The following is a 20394-nucleotide window of genomic DNA, read 5'->3' on the forward strand; positions in this document are numbered from 1 at the left end:
TAGGCTTTTTGTGACCAGTTCATACAGACCTGTGTAAATTGATTTCAGTTACACATCCACAGCATGTATGTCTTTTAACCATTCAGACAGTGGATCCCGGTCCTGGACCCTTTGTGTATCTGTGTATTTGATCGTCTACAGAAAATGCAATCTACGGCAATAAGTGACTGGTTGCTGTGCAGATTAATGTGTTTCCCTGATATAATACCTTCAATAGCTACTTATTAATTCGTAGGATGAATCCCTATCTGCGTCAGAAAAAGAAATGTACAAAAGTCACCAGTATATTCAGTGGTCTGCTTGGAGGTCATATTTGTGTTCAGGCAGTTGAGGGAAAACATGAAGATTTTACAGTTGTAACATAATCAGTTCAAATGGAGGTGAAGGACTGCTGAAAAAAAGGCAGAAATAACAGCGTTGTATGACTGGAGAGAGATTTACAAATCTGAAAGTACTTGGATAAATTCTGAACAACAGCATCTATAAATAGTAATAGACACTCAAGTCTATTGATTGGACGCTGAAAAGATAGCTTCAGATTCTGCAGAGAGAGTTTGCCTCACCCCTGTATGAGCGTTCTGCAGTTCTAAAGAAGCAGTCAAAAGTGATGTGGAAGGATATGTCGGAGCAGGGATCCTATTCTTGCCATTAAATGGAGCAAACCAGGCTGTGACAGTGGTTACCTTACAATGTGTCCCACAGAAATGAGGTTGGGGAGTAAATGAAGGCTAACATGCTTTAAAAAGTGGGTTATGGTCGTTCCCCTTTTCCCCCATGGAAGGTCTGTGCATGTAGCTGCTTTTGAGCAGCAAGAAGTGGAGAGTCTGCGTAAATTCAAAGTTTCGTCATGGTAAGAGCGCTTATCAGTTGTACTTTTAAAAGACATCTAGTGCAGACTAGACAAGGTAGAGCAGGAATTATCTTTGAATGTAAGTACCCAGAGAGAGAGAAGAAACTCTATCAAAGTTCACAGGTTAGTGTATCCTTGCAAGGATGCTATTTGTAATAATGGTAATCATAAGAAGTACTTTTGTAGTATGAAATTTACCCTATTAAGTGCAGTCTATTTGCCCACCCTCTACTGTACTCCTGGGCTGCAATCTTAAGCTTTGTCCACCTAACTTCCCCAGTAGGAGCCAATGCAAGCCTACTGTTGGTTTGTACAGCTGGGAAAAACTTTTCAGAAGGACTAAGCCTCTGCCTTAACTTTGCTTAAACTATAATTCTTGTGCTACCTAGAGTAGCAGTGTTTGGCCTGGTTAACTGGGCCAGTTGTTTAGTTCTTCTCTGTAACAGGATGGCTTGTTTCTTTGGTGGATTATTCCCCCCACCCCTCCTTTGGGATTTGGTTCTGTTTCCCCTTCTGGGTTTCCTTGTTTTGTGTGGTGAGAGATAATGCCTTATGAATGAAAGGTGTATGGTGGTAAATTCTTCTTTTTCTTTTTTCTTTTTCTTTTTCTTTTTCTTGTTGGTCACTGCAGCATTTATTCCCACCTAGAAAACTAGGAGAAGGACAATAAACAAACAAACAAAAAAAAAAAAACAAATGTACACTCCTGTGCAAAAGATAATATTGGTGGTTGCTGGGGTACTAATGATTGAAAGAGCCAGATTAGCCAAGCCCTGCTGGATCCACAGGTGCAATAACTTAGCAATAGAGACCCTGAGACACAGGAAACAGGATCAGGAAATAGAGGAAGTCTAGAGCTCACAGATGGCTGTGTGTCTGTTATGACTTTGGGCTAAGATGCTTATACGTTTATTTAGAGGTTTGATGTGTGTGTTTGTTTTCTTTCCCTTTTGGGGGAGGACTAATACATTTATCTTTCTTTACTTCACCCTGACTAGTCTGGAGCACCCTTACTCTTTATGCTGATCCACTTGTTTTCTGATGCCGTCACAGTGTAATAAGATCCCATCTTTGTGCTTTTGTCTGCTTGTTGGGGGTTTTTTAGGCACATGCATACCGAATGATCCCGTAAACAATATGTAGGAGTTTGATCATTTTTTCTGCATTCATTTTTTTAAATTAATTGGTGGTCGTGATGAACTGTAGAGAAATCCCTAAATGTTATGCTGCGTGTTTATCACCCTGGACATATAGCTAGATTTATCAGAGCAACTTGGTAGAACAAACCATTAAAAATTTAGTAGTGCAGCACACAACAAAAACATGAGTTGTATCCTTATTACTTAGTGTAATAAGTGAAGACTGGTAAGAAAACATTCACAAATGGTGTACAGCAGTGGCTCTCAACCTTTCCAGACTACTGTACCCCTTTCAGGAATCTGATTTGTCTTGGATACTCCCAGGTTTCACCTCACTTAAAAATTACTTGCTTACAAAAACAGACATAAAAATACAGAATTGTCACAGCACACTATTACTGAAAAATTGCTTACTTTCTAATTTTAACATATAATTATAAAATAAAAAATGGAATATCAATATTGTGCTTACATTTCAGTGTACAGTATATAGGGCTGTATAAACAAGTCATTCTCTCTGAAATTTTAGTTTGTACTGACTTCGCTAGCGCTTTTTCCGTAACCAGTTGTAAAACTAGGTAAATATCTAAATGAGTTGATGTACCCCCTGGAAGACCTCTGACTACCCCCAGGGGTATGCATACCCCTGATTGAGAACCGCTGGTAAACACTGATGACTAGAGGTCTTTATCCCGTAAATTAAGGTGAGGGTTTTCAGTTTTATGCTTCAGTATATTGGACTTTTCCAGATCAGTTCCTTGGCCAGAACAGTGACATTGTCAGATATACCATTAATATTCAGTGATGATCCATTTAGATACTGACTTCCTCCCCTGCCTCACTGCACAGTCTGAGCAGTTGATAGCCACTCATGAGTTTATCCTCTCTGAGAGATAGGTATGTGCTACCTATGAGTCTCCCTAGAAAGGAGAATATCTGTTTTCATTCTAAAAACAAAAGTAATTTTTTAATCCCTTTTCCTGTAAAGACAGCCTTGGAAATGTCAATGAGGAAACAGGTCACTGGGGTTGAAAGGGACACATAGCAGGGTCTCCATTTTTGCTGAAGTAAGCCAGGGAGAATTACAGTTTCTCCCATTCTCCTCCCCTCAACAAAAACGTGTTTTGGCATGCTCGTGCATGGAAGAAGGCTAGGACATGTGGTATGGATTTTAACCAGGCTGCAACTTTCTTAGTCAAATTATATATAGGGTTCCTGTCAGAGGACAGCCAAGCGCAGTCGTGCACACCAAATTGATCCTTTGCCAATTCTTATACTACTTCCGGGGGAGCAAATCATCACACTGGGGTGGGAGGTTCTCTGGGTGCCTCCACTTGCCTGGTAGCATCCATCCCCATTTCAGGAGTTGAGGTGAGAGGGGACCTCAGCCCCCAGCCAGCACTGCCATGAAGTGCCCCGGCCCCAAGTTCACGCTTCTTTCCAGGGGTTTAGCCACTATGCCCCAGTCTCATAAGAGGATGCCCTTGGGATACCCATTATGTTATCTTTTTGGATCTGGAGCGTAAATCAGTGAGTTTCTGCAGCGGGCACTTGCCAAAAGTTGTGACAACTAAAGGACTCTTATGTAGGTCTAAATTGTGACCTCTGGGAGGGGGAGAATTCTAGTCCTCCAGTTGCCCAATCTCCAACCTCTAGGTTGTGCTGTGAGGGAATGCAGAAAAACACATCCAGGTTTGAGCAAGCTGGTGGCATGGGGAAAAATGCCTTCCCAGCCCCAAAACGGCAACTAGCCCAGCTGACAGTGACTGAGATGAGGGTGAGTTGACTTCTGGAAACCAGAAAACCAGAAGTGGCTCTGAGCACATGGCTCTTATCATGGTTCCAAATCTTGGGCCAAATCCCATGAGGTATTATGGCTTCAAATCACGGGTCAAATCTCATGAGACCTCAAGCCTACCAAGAAGTCCTGTGGGGACTGGAAATCTTGTGGGAAACTGCCCGTCCTGTCCTTTTGCCAACAAATACACCCCTTACTATCCTTGGGGTGCTCTTCTGCAAAATGATTAATTTAAATATAGGTCATATGGCAAAGATTCTTCTTCCTCTCCAAAATGCCAAGGCTGACCCTGCCTATAGAGGGGTGATCATGAGTTGATTATGTCCCTGGGAATGGGTAGCAGCAAAATTTTTTTTCTTATGTGCACTGAAAAATGCTAACCCCAGCTCTGGCTGCTGCTGCCTGTGATGTTACTTCTTCTGTGTATAAACAGAAGATGACATTTTCCATGGCTGCCAGTACAGCTCCTTGCACAGCTACTAAATTCACCTTTTTAAAAAAATGGAGGCCAAGACTTCATCATGAGGTGAAGAGTGTAAAAAAACAAGTTGCCTATATTGATGTAGGACTGGATAATGAACTATTTATGTTGGAAATGAAAGCTTTGATGTTTCTGAACTTGTTTCAACTGTCTTTTTCATACAATGAACTTCTCAACTTTCTTTTGAATAACCACAGCAAGACCAGCTTTATACTTGGGCTGCAGTTAGCCAACCCACACATTCATTGGATTACATCGAAGGGAGGCTTCCAAGGAGAATTCCATCCGTGTGGCCACCACCCAAGCCTCCCGACGAGGAGCAAAAACTCAAACATATGGAAGCAGGTATGGATGGCTTGGAGACACAAACAGGATCCAACACTTCCCATTGATTTCAGAGGGAGCTGTTGTGTGTTATTTTCAGCATTATTGAAAATCAGAGCCCTTATTTAGGTGCCTAAATACGGACTTTGGAGCCTAATGTCTGCACCTGTTTCTAAAGATCCTGTATGCAAGGTAGAAGGTAACTTGCATGAATTTGACTGAAATATTTTGTGAAAGTATGTATTGATTTGTTAAACACTAAGGTGTACACTGACTATGTTATACATACAGCAAACAATAATGCACTTTGCCATGCTTCGTCCTTTGTTGTTCTGCAGTTTACAGCTTCTCATAGCGATGATGTGGAGCAATCTTCCTTTCTGCTGGATATGGACTCCCTTTGAAACCTATCAGTGCTATTTTTAGGTTATTAGAGTGGCAAAAGGCACATGCTGTCTTACATATGTGCTCAGCACAACCCCTGTGTTGGCAAAGGGAACAAGGAAATGGATATAAGAAACAAATGTGGGGGACTTGTTTTAGTTTGGTGCATTTCAGAAGTTGTTGAGTTACTTCACCAGTCTGTTTACTTTTTTATTATCTTGTCTGAGTGAATTCATTATTCTTTCTAATTGTCTAACAGCATTTGTTTAAATGAATAATGAACAATCTCTTGTTTTGTAGGCTAGAAAAAACTAGATTACCACTGAAAAGAATTTCAGGTCTGCTTTTGGTTAGAAGTCTTGACGACAGACAAATATCAGAGGTTCAGGGAGGCTTAGTTTTGAATTAGCATTCAAGAGCTCTCTACATTTTGAGGCTACATTCATCCCTATGGCCTATATGGCAAGCCACTCACTATTTACAACTCTTCCTTTTCCCACCACTCCTTCTGCCTTTCCTCAGCAAATAAGGAATTTGTCATTATTTCAACAGATTTCCTAGCACTGCTGCTAGGCTCTGGGGGGTGGTTGATATCAAACTTGCCTCACTCTGGGCCTTTCTAAGAATGGTCTGAGAATTAGGCTGTGTCTACACTAGGAGTGTTCTGCCGGTACAGGAATATCTGTATACTTACTGGCAAAGCACTTCTAGTGTGGATGTAGCTTATACTGGAAAAACTACATTTTTTGCTGACATCATTTATTCCATCCTTGCTCCGCCCTGAGTAAAATAAGCGACACCAGCAAAAATGCAGTTTTGCCAGTATAACTGTGTCTACACCAGGGGCTTTTGCCAGTACTGGTTTGTTAGTCAAGAATCACACCTTATCACATCCCTGACTGACATAGTTGTGGTACGAGGAGTGTGTAGTGTAGATATGCCTGAAGTTTTGTGTGTTGTAGTGCTGGAGACTAGAAAATAGTGGTGCCAGGAACTGTTCTAATTATAGGCAAACTAGGCATCTGCCTAAGGCGACAGGGCCAAACCTGAGTGGTGCTGAGACCCCACTGGGTCGGGTTGCAATGCCGTTCACTCAAATTTGGCTTAGCGACCCCTCATCATGACAGAGGTATGGTTGGGCTAAACCTGAGTGAGTGACCTGGCACTTGCGCTCCCCCACCCCCTTCTATCATGACCACCAAACCATCAGAAAACTCACCACACCTTCCCAGAAAGTCCCCCTCGGGGAGTGCACCCTCTGGATGAGCACCTTTCCTCTGTTATAGGAAGGGGAAGGCACTGAAGATGTGCCGATGGTGGCAAATTGTCTTGAGGGGCCACTGGGTGGTGTCGAGGCCTCAGCAAAGGTGCTGCTAGACCTGGTAGCTGAACTCAGTTCCTGTAAGGGTCAGAACCTTGTGCCTGTTGACACAAATGGAGATTTGGCTGGTGTGTGTGTGTGACTGTATCCAAACCTCTTTGGAGTTAAAAAGCAAAAGAACTGAGGTTACAATATAAACACTGCATTGTCCCTTAATTTACTTCCAAAATGTCCACTGCAGTATAAGCAATCTAGTGATATAGTTTACAAGTAAACAAAACCTGCCTTCCTGACATAGCCAAAACTTTGAAGCCTTGAGTATCAGATTTTTTTGCTTTACTAATCCAGATTATGTATATTCTCACAAAAATAAGTCAGCCTCAATTATCTTAATTTCAGTTGCTTAAAAAAGTCCCCTTTTCCACTCTCCCCCCCACTATATAGCATTCTGTTTATTGAGCTTTAAATCTTTCTTTATTTAAATTGCTTTAACAAGAACAAGTTCACAACTCTGGTGGACACGGTAACTGAGGTTAGCAGAGATTTATCACAACTAAGTATTATACTGGTTATCCAAGGAAAAACAGTGACTTTGGTTAAATCAGAATACTTAGAAGTATAAGAATTTTGAAGATCTATTAATTTGGAATACCAGCAAAACAGAACAAAAAGCAGTTTAGTTTAATTTAAGAATACTGTTTGCTTAGATTCTGTATTTTTCCACTTCCTTTTTGAAAATTCTGTTTATTTGCCTAAAAAAGATTGATTTAATTAATTTCCTTCTGCGTTTGCTCCTACCCATAGACTCTCAAACCCTTTTTTTGGAAAGTTTATTCAAACTGTTAGCACCTTTAAAAAAGAGTTTAAACATTTCTGTCTAAATGGCTTTAATTTGTTTGCTAATCAGAAAAAAATGAGGGAGTTTGGTTATTGTTGTAATTAATGTCCAATGGAAGTAATTTCTGCACATAAAATGTAATATTTTTTTACATGCCTACTTTGTAGAGGACAGTGAAGGTGAGTAATGTTAAGTGAATAATGAAGTCTTAAAAATGAGTCTACCTGAGATTTGTACCAAAATTGCATATATAAGAGGTGCATGTGACTTCTGAAGCCAGAGGGGGAACACCTTCTTAAATGCTGATCTTAAAATCTAAAAGAAGAGGCCTGCAGTTTGCTTTGAAAGTCAAATGACTTGGACTTTCTCAGACCAGTGGGAGAAGCTATTGAGAATGTCCGGACTCCAGCAAACCTAAGAACATTAACCTTAGCTCATTAGTTCAGATCTACACTACAATTAAAAACCCAAGCCAGCCTGTGCTAGCTGACTCAGGCTTGCGGTGCTCAGGCTAAGGGGTGAGTCCTAGAGCCTGGGTTCCAGCCTGAGCCTGAATATCTATGACACCTCAATTAAACAGGCCCTTAGCCTGAGCCCAAATCAGCTGGCACAGTCCAGCAGCAGCAGTCTAATTGTAATTTAGACATACTGCTAGATAACAGGGTAGTGCATAGGTTAAAGACCAGCCAGTGCTGTTGATAACTTAGCAGAAAAATGTTTTGTGGTTGAAAACTCTTATGCTACATACATGGACTGAAACATAGTGTGTGCCATTGGTAAGTGCTGGTACTATGAGTATGTTTAAAAATATGGAAAACAAAGAGAAATATAAAGCAACATAGAATTAGCACCTCAGCAGGGTTTATAGCATCACATTATGAAATTTTTAACAAATTTGAAGGAATAGTGGCTAATGCAATGCAAATTATAAATAAAACTCTAGATCAGTTTAAGGAGAAATGCATAGGAGAGTCAGGAAATGTATGTTTACTCCTTTTGTGTTGGGGAACCCCCCAGAAGAAATTATAATAAAGGTATTGATATATGTTTATAATTTATTTTTTAAAAGTGCATCTATAATTTAATGTAGGATGGTAGGAACATCTGCATCCTTGGAAAATGGTCACAATAGTTTTCAAGAGCAGATGAAAAAGGGCATTTCTGGTCAAGCAGGGATTCACAAATATCCTTAGCTTGCAAACCTCATTGCTGAAGCATGGTTAATAATGGGGCAGACTTGATACTTCCCTATCCCCAAACAAGCAGTAACATCATCTTCATCTAATCTGGATCCGTACTTAACCAGGCACTGGGGAAATGCACAGATCTAACTGATGAAAGAGACTTAAAGCTGTGTTTTATAAGCATAACATTGGATCTTCAGCACCTGCTGTCTCATTATCTCCCCTGGCAGCCTCATGAGGTATGACAGAAGAAAACTTTGTGAAACATCATGAGAATGCAAGAGAGAACCCTAGGGGTAGATGACGAGTTACCAAATACCACCTTCTGGGGTCTCTTTTAAGATCAAAGTGTAGAACCTGCTCTGCCAGGGTCTGTAGTTAGGTCAACAAAACCCCATGGTCACTGTTATCAAAGGCTGCAGATAGCTCTAAAAAATGGCCATGCTTATTTTGTCCATCACTAGAAGGAGAATGCCATGGCTCTTGAAGGGAAAGAAGCTTCAGATTTTAAGTACTTACCTGGTAGCCTTGAAACATAACCACCACTGGTACTGTAGCTTGTGAATTGTCATGGTGGTGTATGAGGAGAGCATGTCTTGGAGCTAGCATACTGATGGTCATAGCCCACAGGTGGGTTCACTGTTCAGTGCTGCTCCTGAGAGATGTCAAAATGATTTGTTTCCTCCATTCTTTATGCACAGATCAAAGAAATAGTTTGGTTGCCTTGCTGGGAGCAAAGTGGAACCTGACTGACTAAATTGTTGAGTATACTTTGACTATTCATAGCACCATGTCACAATATTTTACAGATATAAATGAGCAAACCCTGACCACACCCCTGCCAAGTAGGCAGATATTAGCATATCATGATGGGAAACTGAGGTTGTTGTATGGGGAGGTTGCTTAAGGTCAAACACGAAGTCTGGAAAGTGGAAATTGCAAGCCAGAGCTCTTGACTCACAATCCTGTACTTTAACCACAAGAGCATTTGTCATCAACAATTAAATAAAAATAGAAAATCTTCATTATTCTCTCCAAAGATTCAGCAAATTGCTTTCAAGTACAGTATGTGCACTGGTTGCTGCATGTATCCATCCTTGCCAGCACAATCTGTAATTTCTTTTATCCAGCATGCAATCAGATACTGCGTCGTATAAACAAAGCTGGAATGTACAGTATGTGTTTCTGACTGAAACAAATGATATTACCAGAATCAAAGTTTTCACTTAACTTTTTTGACTTGACCAACAGTCACTATTTTAAGTTTGACTTAAATGTTTTTATTAAAAGGCAGCTCTTGAAAAGCTAATGATCAATGATTACCCTGTCTTTAAAATAAGAAAGAGAATCTACTTCTTACTAGCAGAATATTTTAATGTTCATTTGCCAGGGAAAAGAAACAGAAATGTTCTTAATTTCTCTGATATTTTCTTTCAGTGCCACAGTGATGACTGTTGGTGAGCAGTGGTTCTATTTAAAGCTATATTACATTGGAACAAAATGACTCTTTGCTTTAAAGGCATAGATTAGCAAAGCAGTGCTCGTAATTGTTCCCATTGGGTTTTCTCCTGATTCTTAGTGCAGAAACCATGACAGTGGCTACTGCTAGATATGAAAACTGATTACTGCTTTAACTTTTCAGTTTGGCAGGTAGCACATGGCATTACACTTCTGAAACTTTTTTTTTTATTGCAAATTTCCTACAGTGGTGTTGGATGGTGAATTAATTCTGGGACGGGAGGACAGGTTCTTTGTCCAGAGGGAACGCAATCCAATCCATTCTCCAACGTCCAGGTTTTAGGGGGAAATCCTGGGTGTGGAGGTCCCCCTGGTTCGGTGCAGTTCAGGTCAACCACTTTCACAGCACTGTTCTCTCCCCTGTACAAGACCCTGCAGAGCCACTAGGGATGGGGAAACCTGTGGGCAGGGATGGAGTGAAGGTTCCATTATATTTCTCTCCACTGTCAAAAGCCCCATGGTAAAGGGGGGTGGGAATTTAATGTAGTATCAGGTCACATTAACCTTTAACTTTTCCATGCTGCCCCAATACTTAGGACCCACCTTTTAAAAGGGGGCTTCCAAGATGATATTGTATGAAGGAAGCCTGAAAGTGAGAGTGAATGTGTGGGGGAGACTTTCGGGGCGGGGTGTTGAGAGGCGTGGCAGAGGTCACCAAAAAACACAAGTTTTCTGTATGTGTGGGATTTCCCTGGTCTCCTGTGATCACCTAGGATCTATAGAGTTTGAGGAGAGTTGCTGGCTATTCCACAGGTGGCTAGACCAACCTCTTAATGGGATAATATGTTAAAACAAAGTGTGGGGGCTTTCCAGGGAGTTTTATTCATCCTAAGCTTCCTGGGGGGTATTCTATGGGAGGGTTGTCTATGCTCTCGGTAAATATTTCTGACAAAGGGAAAGATAAATTTTTGATGATGACAGTGAAGTTTATTTATAAACCATTTAAGATGATACCCTTTAACTAATGGTGGGGCTTAGTGAATGCTATATAGCCTGAAAGGAGGAAGACTGTGATTATGTATAAAAACTATTGAATTCATTTAAAAATAAAAACAATTCTTATTTTTTGAAAAAATCCACCCCGCTATGGTCCCTTTAACTTGTATTCTGAAAGATTAAGCACCATCTGCACTCAAAGTGCAGTGGCAGTCAAAAAAGCTAATGATGTTGGGAATCATTAGGAAAGGGATAGAAAATAAGACATAAAATATATTGCCTCTATATAAATCCATGGTATGTCCACATCTTGAATACTGTGTGCAGATATGGTCACCCCACCTTAAAAAAGATGTATTGGAATTGGAAAAGGTAATAGAAAATTATTAGGGGTATGGAACAGCTTCCATCTGAGGAGAGATTAATACGGCTGGGACTTTTCAACTTGGAAAAGAGACAACTGGGGGAGGGGGGATATGATAGAGGTCTATAAATTCATAATTGGTGTGGGTGAGATTTTGTGGCCTGCGTTGTGCAGGGGGTTGGACTGGATGATCATAGTGGTCCCTTTTTACCTTGGTATCTATGAATCTATGAGAAAGTAAATAAGGAGGTGTTGTTTACTCCTTCTCATAACACGTGAACTAGGGGTCACCAAATGAAATTAATAGGCAGCAGATTTAAAACAAACAAAAGGAAGTATTTCTTCACACAGTGCACAGTCAACCTGTGGAACTCCTTGCCAGAGGATGTTGTGAAGGCCAAGACTATAACAAGGTTCAAAAAAGAACTTGATAAATTCATGGAGAATATGTCCATCAGTGGTTATTAGCCAGGATGGGCGGGGATGGTGTTCCTAGCCTCTGTTTGCCAGAAGCTGGGAATGGGTGAAAGGGGATGGATTACTTGATGATTACCTGTCCTTCTGTTCATTCCCTCTGGGGCATTGGCCACTGTCAGAAGATGGGCTAGATGGGCCTTTGGTCTGACCCAGTATGGCCATTCTTATGTTATGTTCATGTTGAATGAAACTTCTCTTGAAAATGTTCTGAATCTGTATTTTCTTTTCAATCCAGAGTTTGAAGCAACTATCTTGGAAACACAGAAACAATACATAGAGGATGTTCAGCGGGTACAGGTAAGACCTTGGCTGGAGATGTAACCAGTATGTGTTACACTTCTTTTGTAATATGATTTGGAAGCTAATGTGTTAGCCCCTTTGGAAGTAATTCTCATGTTTCTGTAGCCTGAATAGGTGGTGCAAATCTTTAGAAATGTGTTTTTTCTTTCTAAATTTGTTGTTTCAAAATATTGACACATAGTCCAGATTGTATATTTACATGAAGAGACTCTTGGCTATCTACTGACTGCAAATGATTCCTTTGACAGGTAGTTTCTATGGACCTGTATTACTGACCTATGATATGCAGGAGGTCAGACTAGATTATCACAATGGTTCTTGCTGGCCTTAGAATTGATTAATCTGTACCTGTGTGGCTTTTCCTCAGATGAACAGTACCCAGTGCACAATAACCATTTAGAAAATACTATTTCCTTGCAGGCTCCTCGGTCAGTGACTCTCCTGAATTCATGTTGTAGTCAGATGGCATGTGCAAAACTCAGCAGTGTGAATGGTGCATCATCATGTCATTATTTGTTTGAAGCTCTGGCTTTGCCCCTTGAGAATGTTAGTTTAAAACAAAATCCATTAAGTGGCAGTTTATGACCATAATGGAGAAATTCAATGGTGGTTTTTGATGGAAAACTTGAGAATAGAAGTCAAATACATATGTTGGCTTTATGACTGGGTGAATGAAGCTGAAGATATAAACTGTCCCTCAGGGTTAACATTGACAAAGGTCAACTTCACAGCACAGTAGCTCGTAGGCTAAGTTTATAATAATGATGAGCAATTTTGGATGCTCACCTTGAGACATGTTAAAGAGACCTTATGAGGTTAGGTGCCCAGCACTTTCTGAAATCAGAAGGTATGTATTGAGTTTGGGTACCAAAAACTGAGGCACCCAAAATCACACTAAGTCCAGATTTTCAAAGGTAACTTTAATGTTCATCCTAACAGAAGACTGCATGAAAAATAGTGAAGATATTATTTCACTATAAAACAAATATATGGGGTGAAACAAGGAGGGAGGGGGAGAGGAGAAGAGGGGCAAGGGAGTGTGACAGTGTGAGAGACTAAAGACCAGAAACTCAATCACTGACTCCACCCTCCAGCTTGGAGAATTTCATTTTTTTTGTTTGAAGGCAATTGCATGATTTTCCAGGAATATATGAATAAATGTTTATATTCTTAAATGCATGAGGAATTTTAGTGGGAAGCAGCAGACTTTTTGTTCCACTTCTTTTGTCTCTACTCTGCCAAACTCCCATTATTACTTTTAAACGTATACCTCATCTTCCTCCTATTCCTCGTCTCCCCATCCTAAATTGGTTCTTAGCATTCACGTTTGTGAAAGTGTCACCTTTGTTTCAGTTACTACATGGAAAAGCAATGGGTCATAGGTTTAATTTAGCATTTGGAAAGCGTAGGGGACAATTTCCTGGCGCAAGTGCTAGAGGAGCCAACTAGGGGGGGGCGCTTTTCTTGACCTGCTGCTCACAAACTGGGTAGAATTAGTGGGGGAAGCAAAAGTGGATGGGAATCTGGGAGGCAGTGACCATGAGTTGGTTGAGTTCAGGATCCTGACGCAGGGAAGAAAAGTAAGCAGCAGGATACGGACCCTGGACTTCAGGAAAGCAGACTTCGACTCCCTCAGGGAACGGATGGCCAGGATCCCCTGGGGGACTAACTTGAAGGGGAAAGGAGTCCAGGAGAGCTGGCTGTATTTCAAGGAATCCCTGTTGAGGTTACAGGGACAAACCATCCCGATGAGTCGAAAGAATAGTAAATATGGCAGGCGACCAGCTTGGCTTAATGGTGAAATCCTAGCGGATCTTAAACATAAAAAAGAAGCTTACAAGAAGTGGAAGGTTGGACATATGACCAGGGAAGAGTATAAAAATATTGCTCGGGCATGTAGGAATGATATCAGGAGGGCCAAATCGCACCTGGAGCTGCAGCTAGCCAGAGATGTCAAGAGTAACAAGAAGGGTTTCTTCAGGTATGTTGGCAACAAGAAGAAAGCCAAGGAAAGTGTGGGCCCCTTACTGAATGAGGGAGGCAACCTAGTGACAGAGGATGTGGAAAAAGCTAATGTACTCAATGCTTTTTTTGCCTCTGTTTTCACTAACAAGGTCAGCTCCCAGACTGCTGTGCTGGGCATCACAAAATGGGGAAGAGATGGCCAGCCCTCTGTGGAGATAGAGGTGGTTAGGGACTATTTAGAAAAGCTGGACGTGCACAAGTCCATGGGGCCGGACGAGTTGCATCCGAGAGTGCTGAAGGAATTGGCAGCTGTGATTGCAGAGCCATTGGCCATTATCTTTGAAAACTCGTGGCGAACCGGGGAAGTCCCGGATGACTGGAAAAAGGCTAATGTAGTGCCAATCTTTAAAAAAGGGAAGAAGGAGGATCCTGGGAACTACAGGCCAGTCAGCCTCACCTCAGTCCCTGGAAAAATCATGGAGCAGGTCCTCAAAGAATCAATCCTGAAGCACTTGCATGAGAGGAAAGTGATCAGGAACAGCCAGCATGGATTCACCAAGGGAAGGTCATGCCTGACTAATCTAATCGCCTTTTATGATGAGATTACTGGTTCTGTGGATGAAGGGAAAGCAGTGGATGTATTGTTTCTTGACTTTAGCAAAGCTTTTGACACGGTCTCCCACAGTATTCTTGTCAGCAAGTTAAGGAAGTATGGGCTGGATGAATGCACTATAAGGTGGGTAGAAAGTTGGCTAGATTGTCGGGCTCAAGGGGGAGTGATCAATGGCTCCATGTCTAGTTGGCAGCCGGTGTCAAGTGGAGTGCCCCAAGGGTCGGTCCTGGGGCCGGTTTTGTTCAATATCTTCATAAATGATCTGGAGGATGGTGTGGATTGCACTCTCAGCAAATTTGCGGATGATACTAAACTGGGAGGAGTGGTAGATACGCTGGAGGGGAGGGATAGGATACAGAGGGACCTAGACAAATTGGAGGATTGGGCCAAAAGAAATCTGATGAGGTTCAATAAGGATAAGTGCAGGGTCCTGCACTTAGGACGGAAGAACCCAATGCACAGCTACAGACTAGGGACCGAATGGCTAGGCAGCAGTTCTGCGGAAAAGGACCTAGGGGTGACAGTGGACGAGATGCTGGATATGAGTCAGCAGTGTGCCCTTGTTGCCAAGAAGGCCAATGGCATTTTGGGATGTATAAGTAGGGGCATAGCGAGCAGATCGAGGGACGTGATCGTTCCCCTCTATTCGACATTGGTGAGGCCTCATCTGGAGTACTGTGTCCAGTTTTGGGCCCCACACTACAAGAAGGACGTGGATAAATTGGAGAGAGTCCAGCGAAGGGCAACAAAAATGATTAGGGGTCTGGAAAACATGAGTTATGAGGAGAGGCTGAGGGAGCTGGGATTATTTAGCCTGCAGAAGAGAAGAATGAGGGGGGATTTGATTGCTGCTTTCAACTACCTGAAAGGGGGTTCCAAAGAGGATGGCTCTAGACTGTTCTCAATGGTAGCAGATGACAGAACGAGGAGTAATGGTCTCAAGTTGCAGTGGGGGAGGTTTAGATTGGATATTAGGAAAAACTTTTTCACTAAGAGGGTGGTGAAACACTGGAATGCGTTACCTAGGGAGGTGGTAGAATCTCCTTCCTTAGAGGTTTTGAAGGTCAGGCTTGACAAAGCCCTGGCTGGGATGATCTAACTGGAAATTGGTCCTGCTTCGAGCAGGGGGTTGGACTAGATGACCTTCTGGGGTCCCTTCCAACCCTGATATTCTATGATTCTATGTTAGGGCAGTAGTCAAAGTTTTGGTTAAATATTTAATCTACCAAGACTCAATTACTCCTGGGAGAATTCTGCACCACTGTGCATGCACAGAATTTATGTCCCCCCACAGACTTCTTTGCTTCTCTGAAGAAAAATGATTTTCTGATGGGGAAGCAAGGGGAAGTCACAAGAGCGGTCATGAAACCCCCCCCAACAGTATGTTTTGGGGGTCCGGGGCAGCTGGCAAAGAGGTAAATTATGGTGGTGCAGGGGGGGGTGGGACTGGGGAAGACCCAGCTCCATACCCTGCACTGCGCTCAGCTGCTAGTCCTGGCTGGGCTGGGGGGGGATGGGACTTCCTCTTTCCCTGCACGGCATGCAGGGCCATGTCAGACCCTCCCTCCTATTTCTCCCAGAGCTGCAGGAAGCTCCGCAAACTCCCCCCCCGCCCCCCCACTTCCTGCACCCATCACTCCTCAGCTGCAGGGTGAGAGATCCTTGTACAGGGAGCTGCTGCCCTATCCACCCAACCCCTGTGCATCCAGAACCCCTCATACCCAGACTCTTCCACTGATCCCCACCCCCCACATTCAGAACCCCCCCCCACAATGAGTCCCACTCCCCCTGCACCACCACAAGACACCCACACCCAGATCCCCACCCCTCTGAGTCCCCTACACCCAGACCTCCCTGCTCCCATCCAGACCCCCCCAAGCCCCAACCAGCTTCACCTAGACCCCCTGCATTACTGTTGCACCCATAACCCTGAAACTATCCCCTGTGCATCCAGATCCGCCACTGAGCCGTCCGCACCTAGATTGCCCCACACAGAACCCTCTCAACCCACACCTGGACACCCTCCCCCCCCGGCCTTTAAGCCCTTCCACATTTGGATCCTGCCTTGCTGAGCCAGCCTGCACACACCTCGTGCATCTGGCATGGCGGGGGGGGGGTGTTTCTGGGGCAGGCCCAGGACTTATGCTGTATCAGGGTTAAGTGCAACCTCACCACTGAGTCTGTGTCTGGGGTGAGGGGAGCTTCACAGTGACCTCCCACCTCTGTGCAGCCAATGGCCTGTGCTCCCCAATGCCATGCTGGAGCCTCCACATTTATTTGGCAAATAAAATTTGCAGAATTTTTATTTTTTTGGCACAAAATGCCCTCAGGAGTATCAAATGTATGGTACAGTGGATGGGATTTTCAAAAGCACTCTCAAATGGCTTAACTCAAATACCATTGAAGGCAATGGTATTTTAACCACTGATTTTCAAAGTAAGCGGAGTTAGTCCAGTGCAGCGTGTATCAGGATCTATAGGAAACAATAGAACACAAGGAATTCAAGAAATTGTGTATGGATGGCAGTTGATCAGCATAAGTAAAACTGGAACCTTCAGTTAATGATTCAGCATTGGTGATGCATTCTGTAATAAATTATAGTGAGGATATGAAGTGAGCTAACTTGGGGCGTGTAAAAGGTTGGGCTTGCCTGCAGCAGCTCCTGCTGGTTACGCGTTGCTCTACGGTGCCCTGTCTCAATTTCCCCTTCACAAGTTCCCGGGAATAATCCACAGAGGTTTATGTCAGTAACTCCTCTTCTTGGGAACTGGTTTATTAACATAAAATAAACCCAGTACAGTCTCCTCCATCCCAGTCTCCCAAGCTTCTCAAAATAGTCTCTTCCTAAAAGCTCCTCCTTCCTGAGATCTGTACGCCTCCAAGCCTTGATGCTAGGCACAGTTATCAGCAGATTCAGTCTCTCCCCTTGAGCTCAGGGGGGTTGCACAGGCCCCTTTGTTGGACCTGAGTATGTTGAATTCTCAGATCACTCTGTCACAGTTCTGGACAGCTGCACCTGTGTTGCCTCCCTGTGGTCCAGCAAAGGCACGCATCTAGGCTCCTGGCTCCTCCTGGCTGTCACCTCTCTTGAGCAGAGAGACACATCTCTCTCCCTTCTGACCAGGTTTTTTCTGGGCTTCATAATTCCCTGCCAACACTGTGAGTTCCCCAGCAAGTCAGACTGCCTTAGCAGGCCTGCTTTACTTTATCTCCAGAAGCTATTACCAGCGTAATTGCCCACAGTTAAGTTACCACACTGCCCATTCTATGCAAACATTTATTATTAAGGTGAAAACATTAGAGAAAACCTATTAAAACAACCTACATGCATGCTAATAATCTTACCAGAGACCACCCCTAATTCCAAAGGCTCTGGCACATGAACAGTCCTTCAAACACCATCAAGATTTTTTTCTGTGGTTGTACGTTCATAACTGCCTTGGCTCATAATAAGCACATGCATGAATCTGAGAGTCACTCCTTTATACAGCTGGGGCCTCTGGTCTTGTCCTCATGTAACAAGTTATCAGCAGACAACGGTCCCCTCAGGGCAAAGCTTCAAAAGGCTGGAATCTTTGCCCTAGAGATTGCCTGGGAAATCCACTTAACTTTTATTCCAGAAGTCCATCCTTGAGTGGTACATTGCTTTAGGTAATCCTTTGAAGCCCGTAACACTTCCCAGGGATTACATTGATCATGTCTGCCCGCTGGAGATGTTACATACAGCCCCTCAATAATACATAAACATTTGCATTTTAATTCAAAACACTCCTAAGATACTTCATTCAATAAGGTTAGGCCAGAAGACTGACTAAATTACACTATATGGAGAGTCATGAATAAAAGAGCATGAATCTTTGGGAGGATTGGTGAGGAAGAAAACTGGTTTGGAACAGGGAGTGGGCAAAGTTTCAAGTCTTTTTTTTTTTTTAATAACTATTTGGTTCAACCATCTCTGCTAAAAATGAACTGGTATATTTTGATAAAGGAAGGATATTTATGAAGAATATTGGTATACCAGAAGAAACAAGTGAATGATGAAACACTAGAATGTATCTATTTAAATGTTGTTCACTTTCCATAATTAAGATTTGAATTATGGAAGCTATGAATGGAATGAGTTGTAATACAGCTACAGGGTGGAATGGTGGTAAAATATCTTAGTCTCAGGTAACCTTTATTCTTACTTCAAGTCATGCACATTTTAATAGATTATTTTCCCCACATCTTCTGAAAGGCAATTATTGTTCTCAATCCCAATAAATCATTAGAAAATTATTCCAATTATAGGCTGTATTTGATTTGTACCTACAGCTGAATCTGTTTTTCAAGAAACATTTAACCAAAAAAAAAAGTCCAAAACCTGTTGGAAAATTTACTCATTATCCCTTATTTTAGTTATCCTACTACTTGATCCACTTGTCATTAAAATGAAGCACAACAAAAAGAACTAAGGAACTTTACTGTACCAAAGAATTCCGGTTTAATGGAGATGTGCTTGTGTTTTGTTACTAATAGAAAAGTAAAGAACCAGTTTACTGCAATTAGACCATTAGGAATTGTCGGAAACAAGAAACAATCATGGTGGATTGTTACATTTACTGTGGAAAATGTGGTATTCTGTAGCTTTTGGAATGTGACTTCAAATATTTCCCCAACTCTTCTGTTCAGAAATAAATCTAAAAGAAACTGGCTAATTAAATGCTGATGGTCAGAAAACTGCTGTAGTATGAATAGAACCCCACCCTTCCTAAAATTGAAGACCGGATAATAGAGACTAATAAATTTGAGGTCTTAGAACCGAAGTATAAAAATGGATTTCTTTCAGTATGGGTAGTACATTTTTTTTATATTCTTTAAAACATGTCATATAACTGAAAATTCAGGTCCAGTCTGGTCATTCTTTCTTTCTGATTTACTGTACTCCCATATTCCCAGCATTTCAAGACTTGAATTTTACATGGAAACATGTATGTATCTGAATAATGAAATGTCTCTCCTATGTCATCTTTCCTTCTATTTTCTCTGCTCATTATTTTATTTAATATATTTTGTTTAATTTTAGCAAGCGTGGTAATGAAGGTTTTATCTTCTGTATCATTTTGGACTGTTGCTTGATCCCATGTCCCCTCACTGTCCAAATTCTCACTGATTGTAAAAGGGCCATGTGATCAGGCCTTTAATGTAATGTTTACTGGGTCTGAGACTTTCAAAGCTGACTACAGCATTTAGCCACACAACTCCCTTTGAAGTTAATGAGTTATGTGATGAATCCCCTAGCTGGCTTTGAAAATCTCAACCCAGGATCCTTTTGTTATTCAAACATATTTTTATTACATTTAATTTAGTAAGTTTTTCGAGCTCTTGGTCTCTATCAGTCAGCCGTAACTTCGGCTGACGGTAATGGTGTCTTCTTCCATCTTCCATGACTCTCTGTCACAGAGTAGCTTCCTCTTCTGGAAGTAGCATAGATAAAGGCTTGTCTGGGTAGGGTCATCCAGATGACTAAATCCTTATAGATTCCATCATGTGTGAAAAGTAAGTCCTTATAGATTCCATCATGCTCTTCTGTTCTCCATTGTGGTTTATTTTGAAAGTTGGAATAGAGTATATGTGTATAGGTCAAATATCAACTTTCATTTTACTTTCCCAAATTTGTCATCAAGGTTTCCAAACTTTCTGTGAAGTTGCTAACTATTCTAAACAGTGGAACATACTTTAGTATATTTTCCTTTTTGTTTAATATCAAGGAAGGAGGAAAAAGGACCCTCCTCCCCCTTTTTTTTCCCCCTCATCATCCTTGTATCCAGATAAATCCTTCTAGAAGGGATCCCACCCTTCATATAAAGGCATACTTCAGTCTAAGGAACTTGTATGGAGATACAATGAGGAGTGTTCCCAT

At 42.0% G+C, this 20394-nt stretch overlaps 1 protein-coding gene across 1 annotated transcript in view; it reads left to right on the plus strand.

Moving 5' to 3' along the window:
- The window catches only part of FMN2 (formin 2), a 246456-nt gene that overhangs the window by 49075 nt on the left and 176987 nt on the right, over positions 1 to 20394 (plus strand). Inside the window, exons 3-4 of the mRNA XM_084623958.1 lie at positions 4466 to 4613; positions 11850 to 11911. Of these exons, the coding sequence (XP_084480084.1) occupies positions 4466 to 4613; positions 11850 to 11911 (210 nt within the window). The remainder of the gene's footprint in view (positions 1 to 4465; positions 4614 to 11849; positions 11912 to 20394) is intronic.

This window comes from Lepidochelys olivacea, assembly GCF_965140295.1.
Source record: "Lepidochelys olivacea isolate rLepOli2 genome assembly, chromosome: 3".
NCBI classification, from domain to species: Eukaryota; Metazoa; Chordata; order Testudines; family Cheloniidae; genus Lepidochelys; species Lepidochelys olivacea.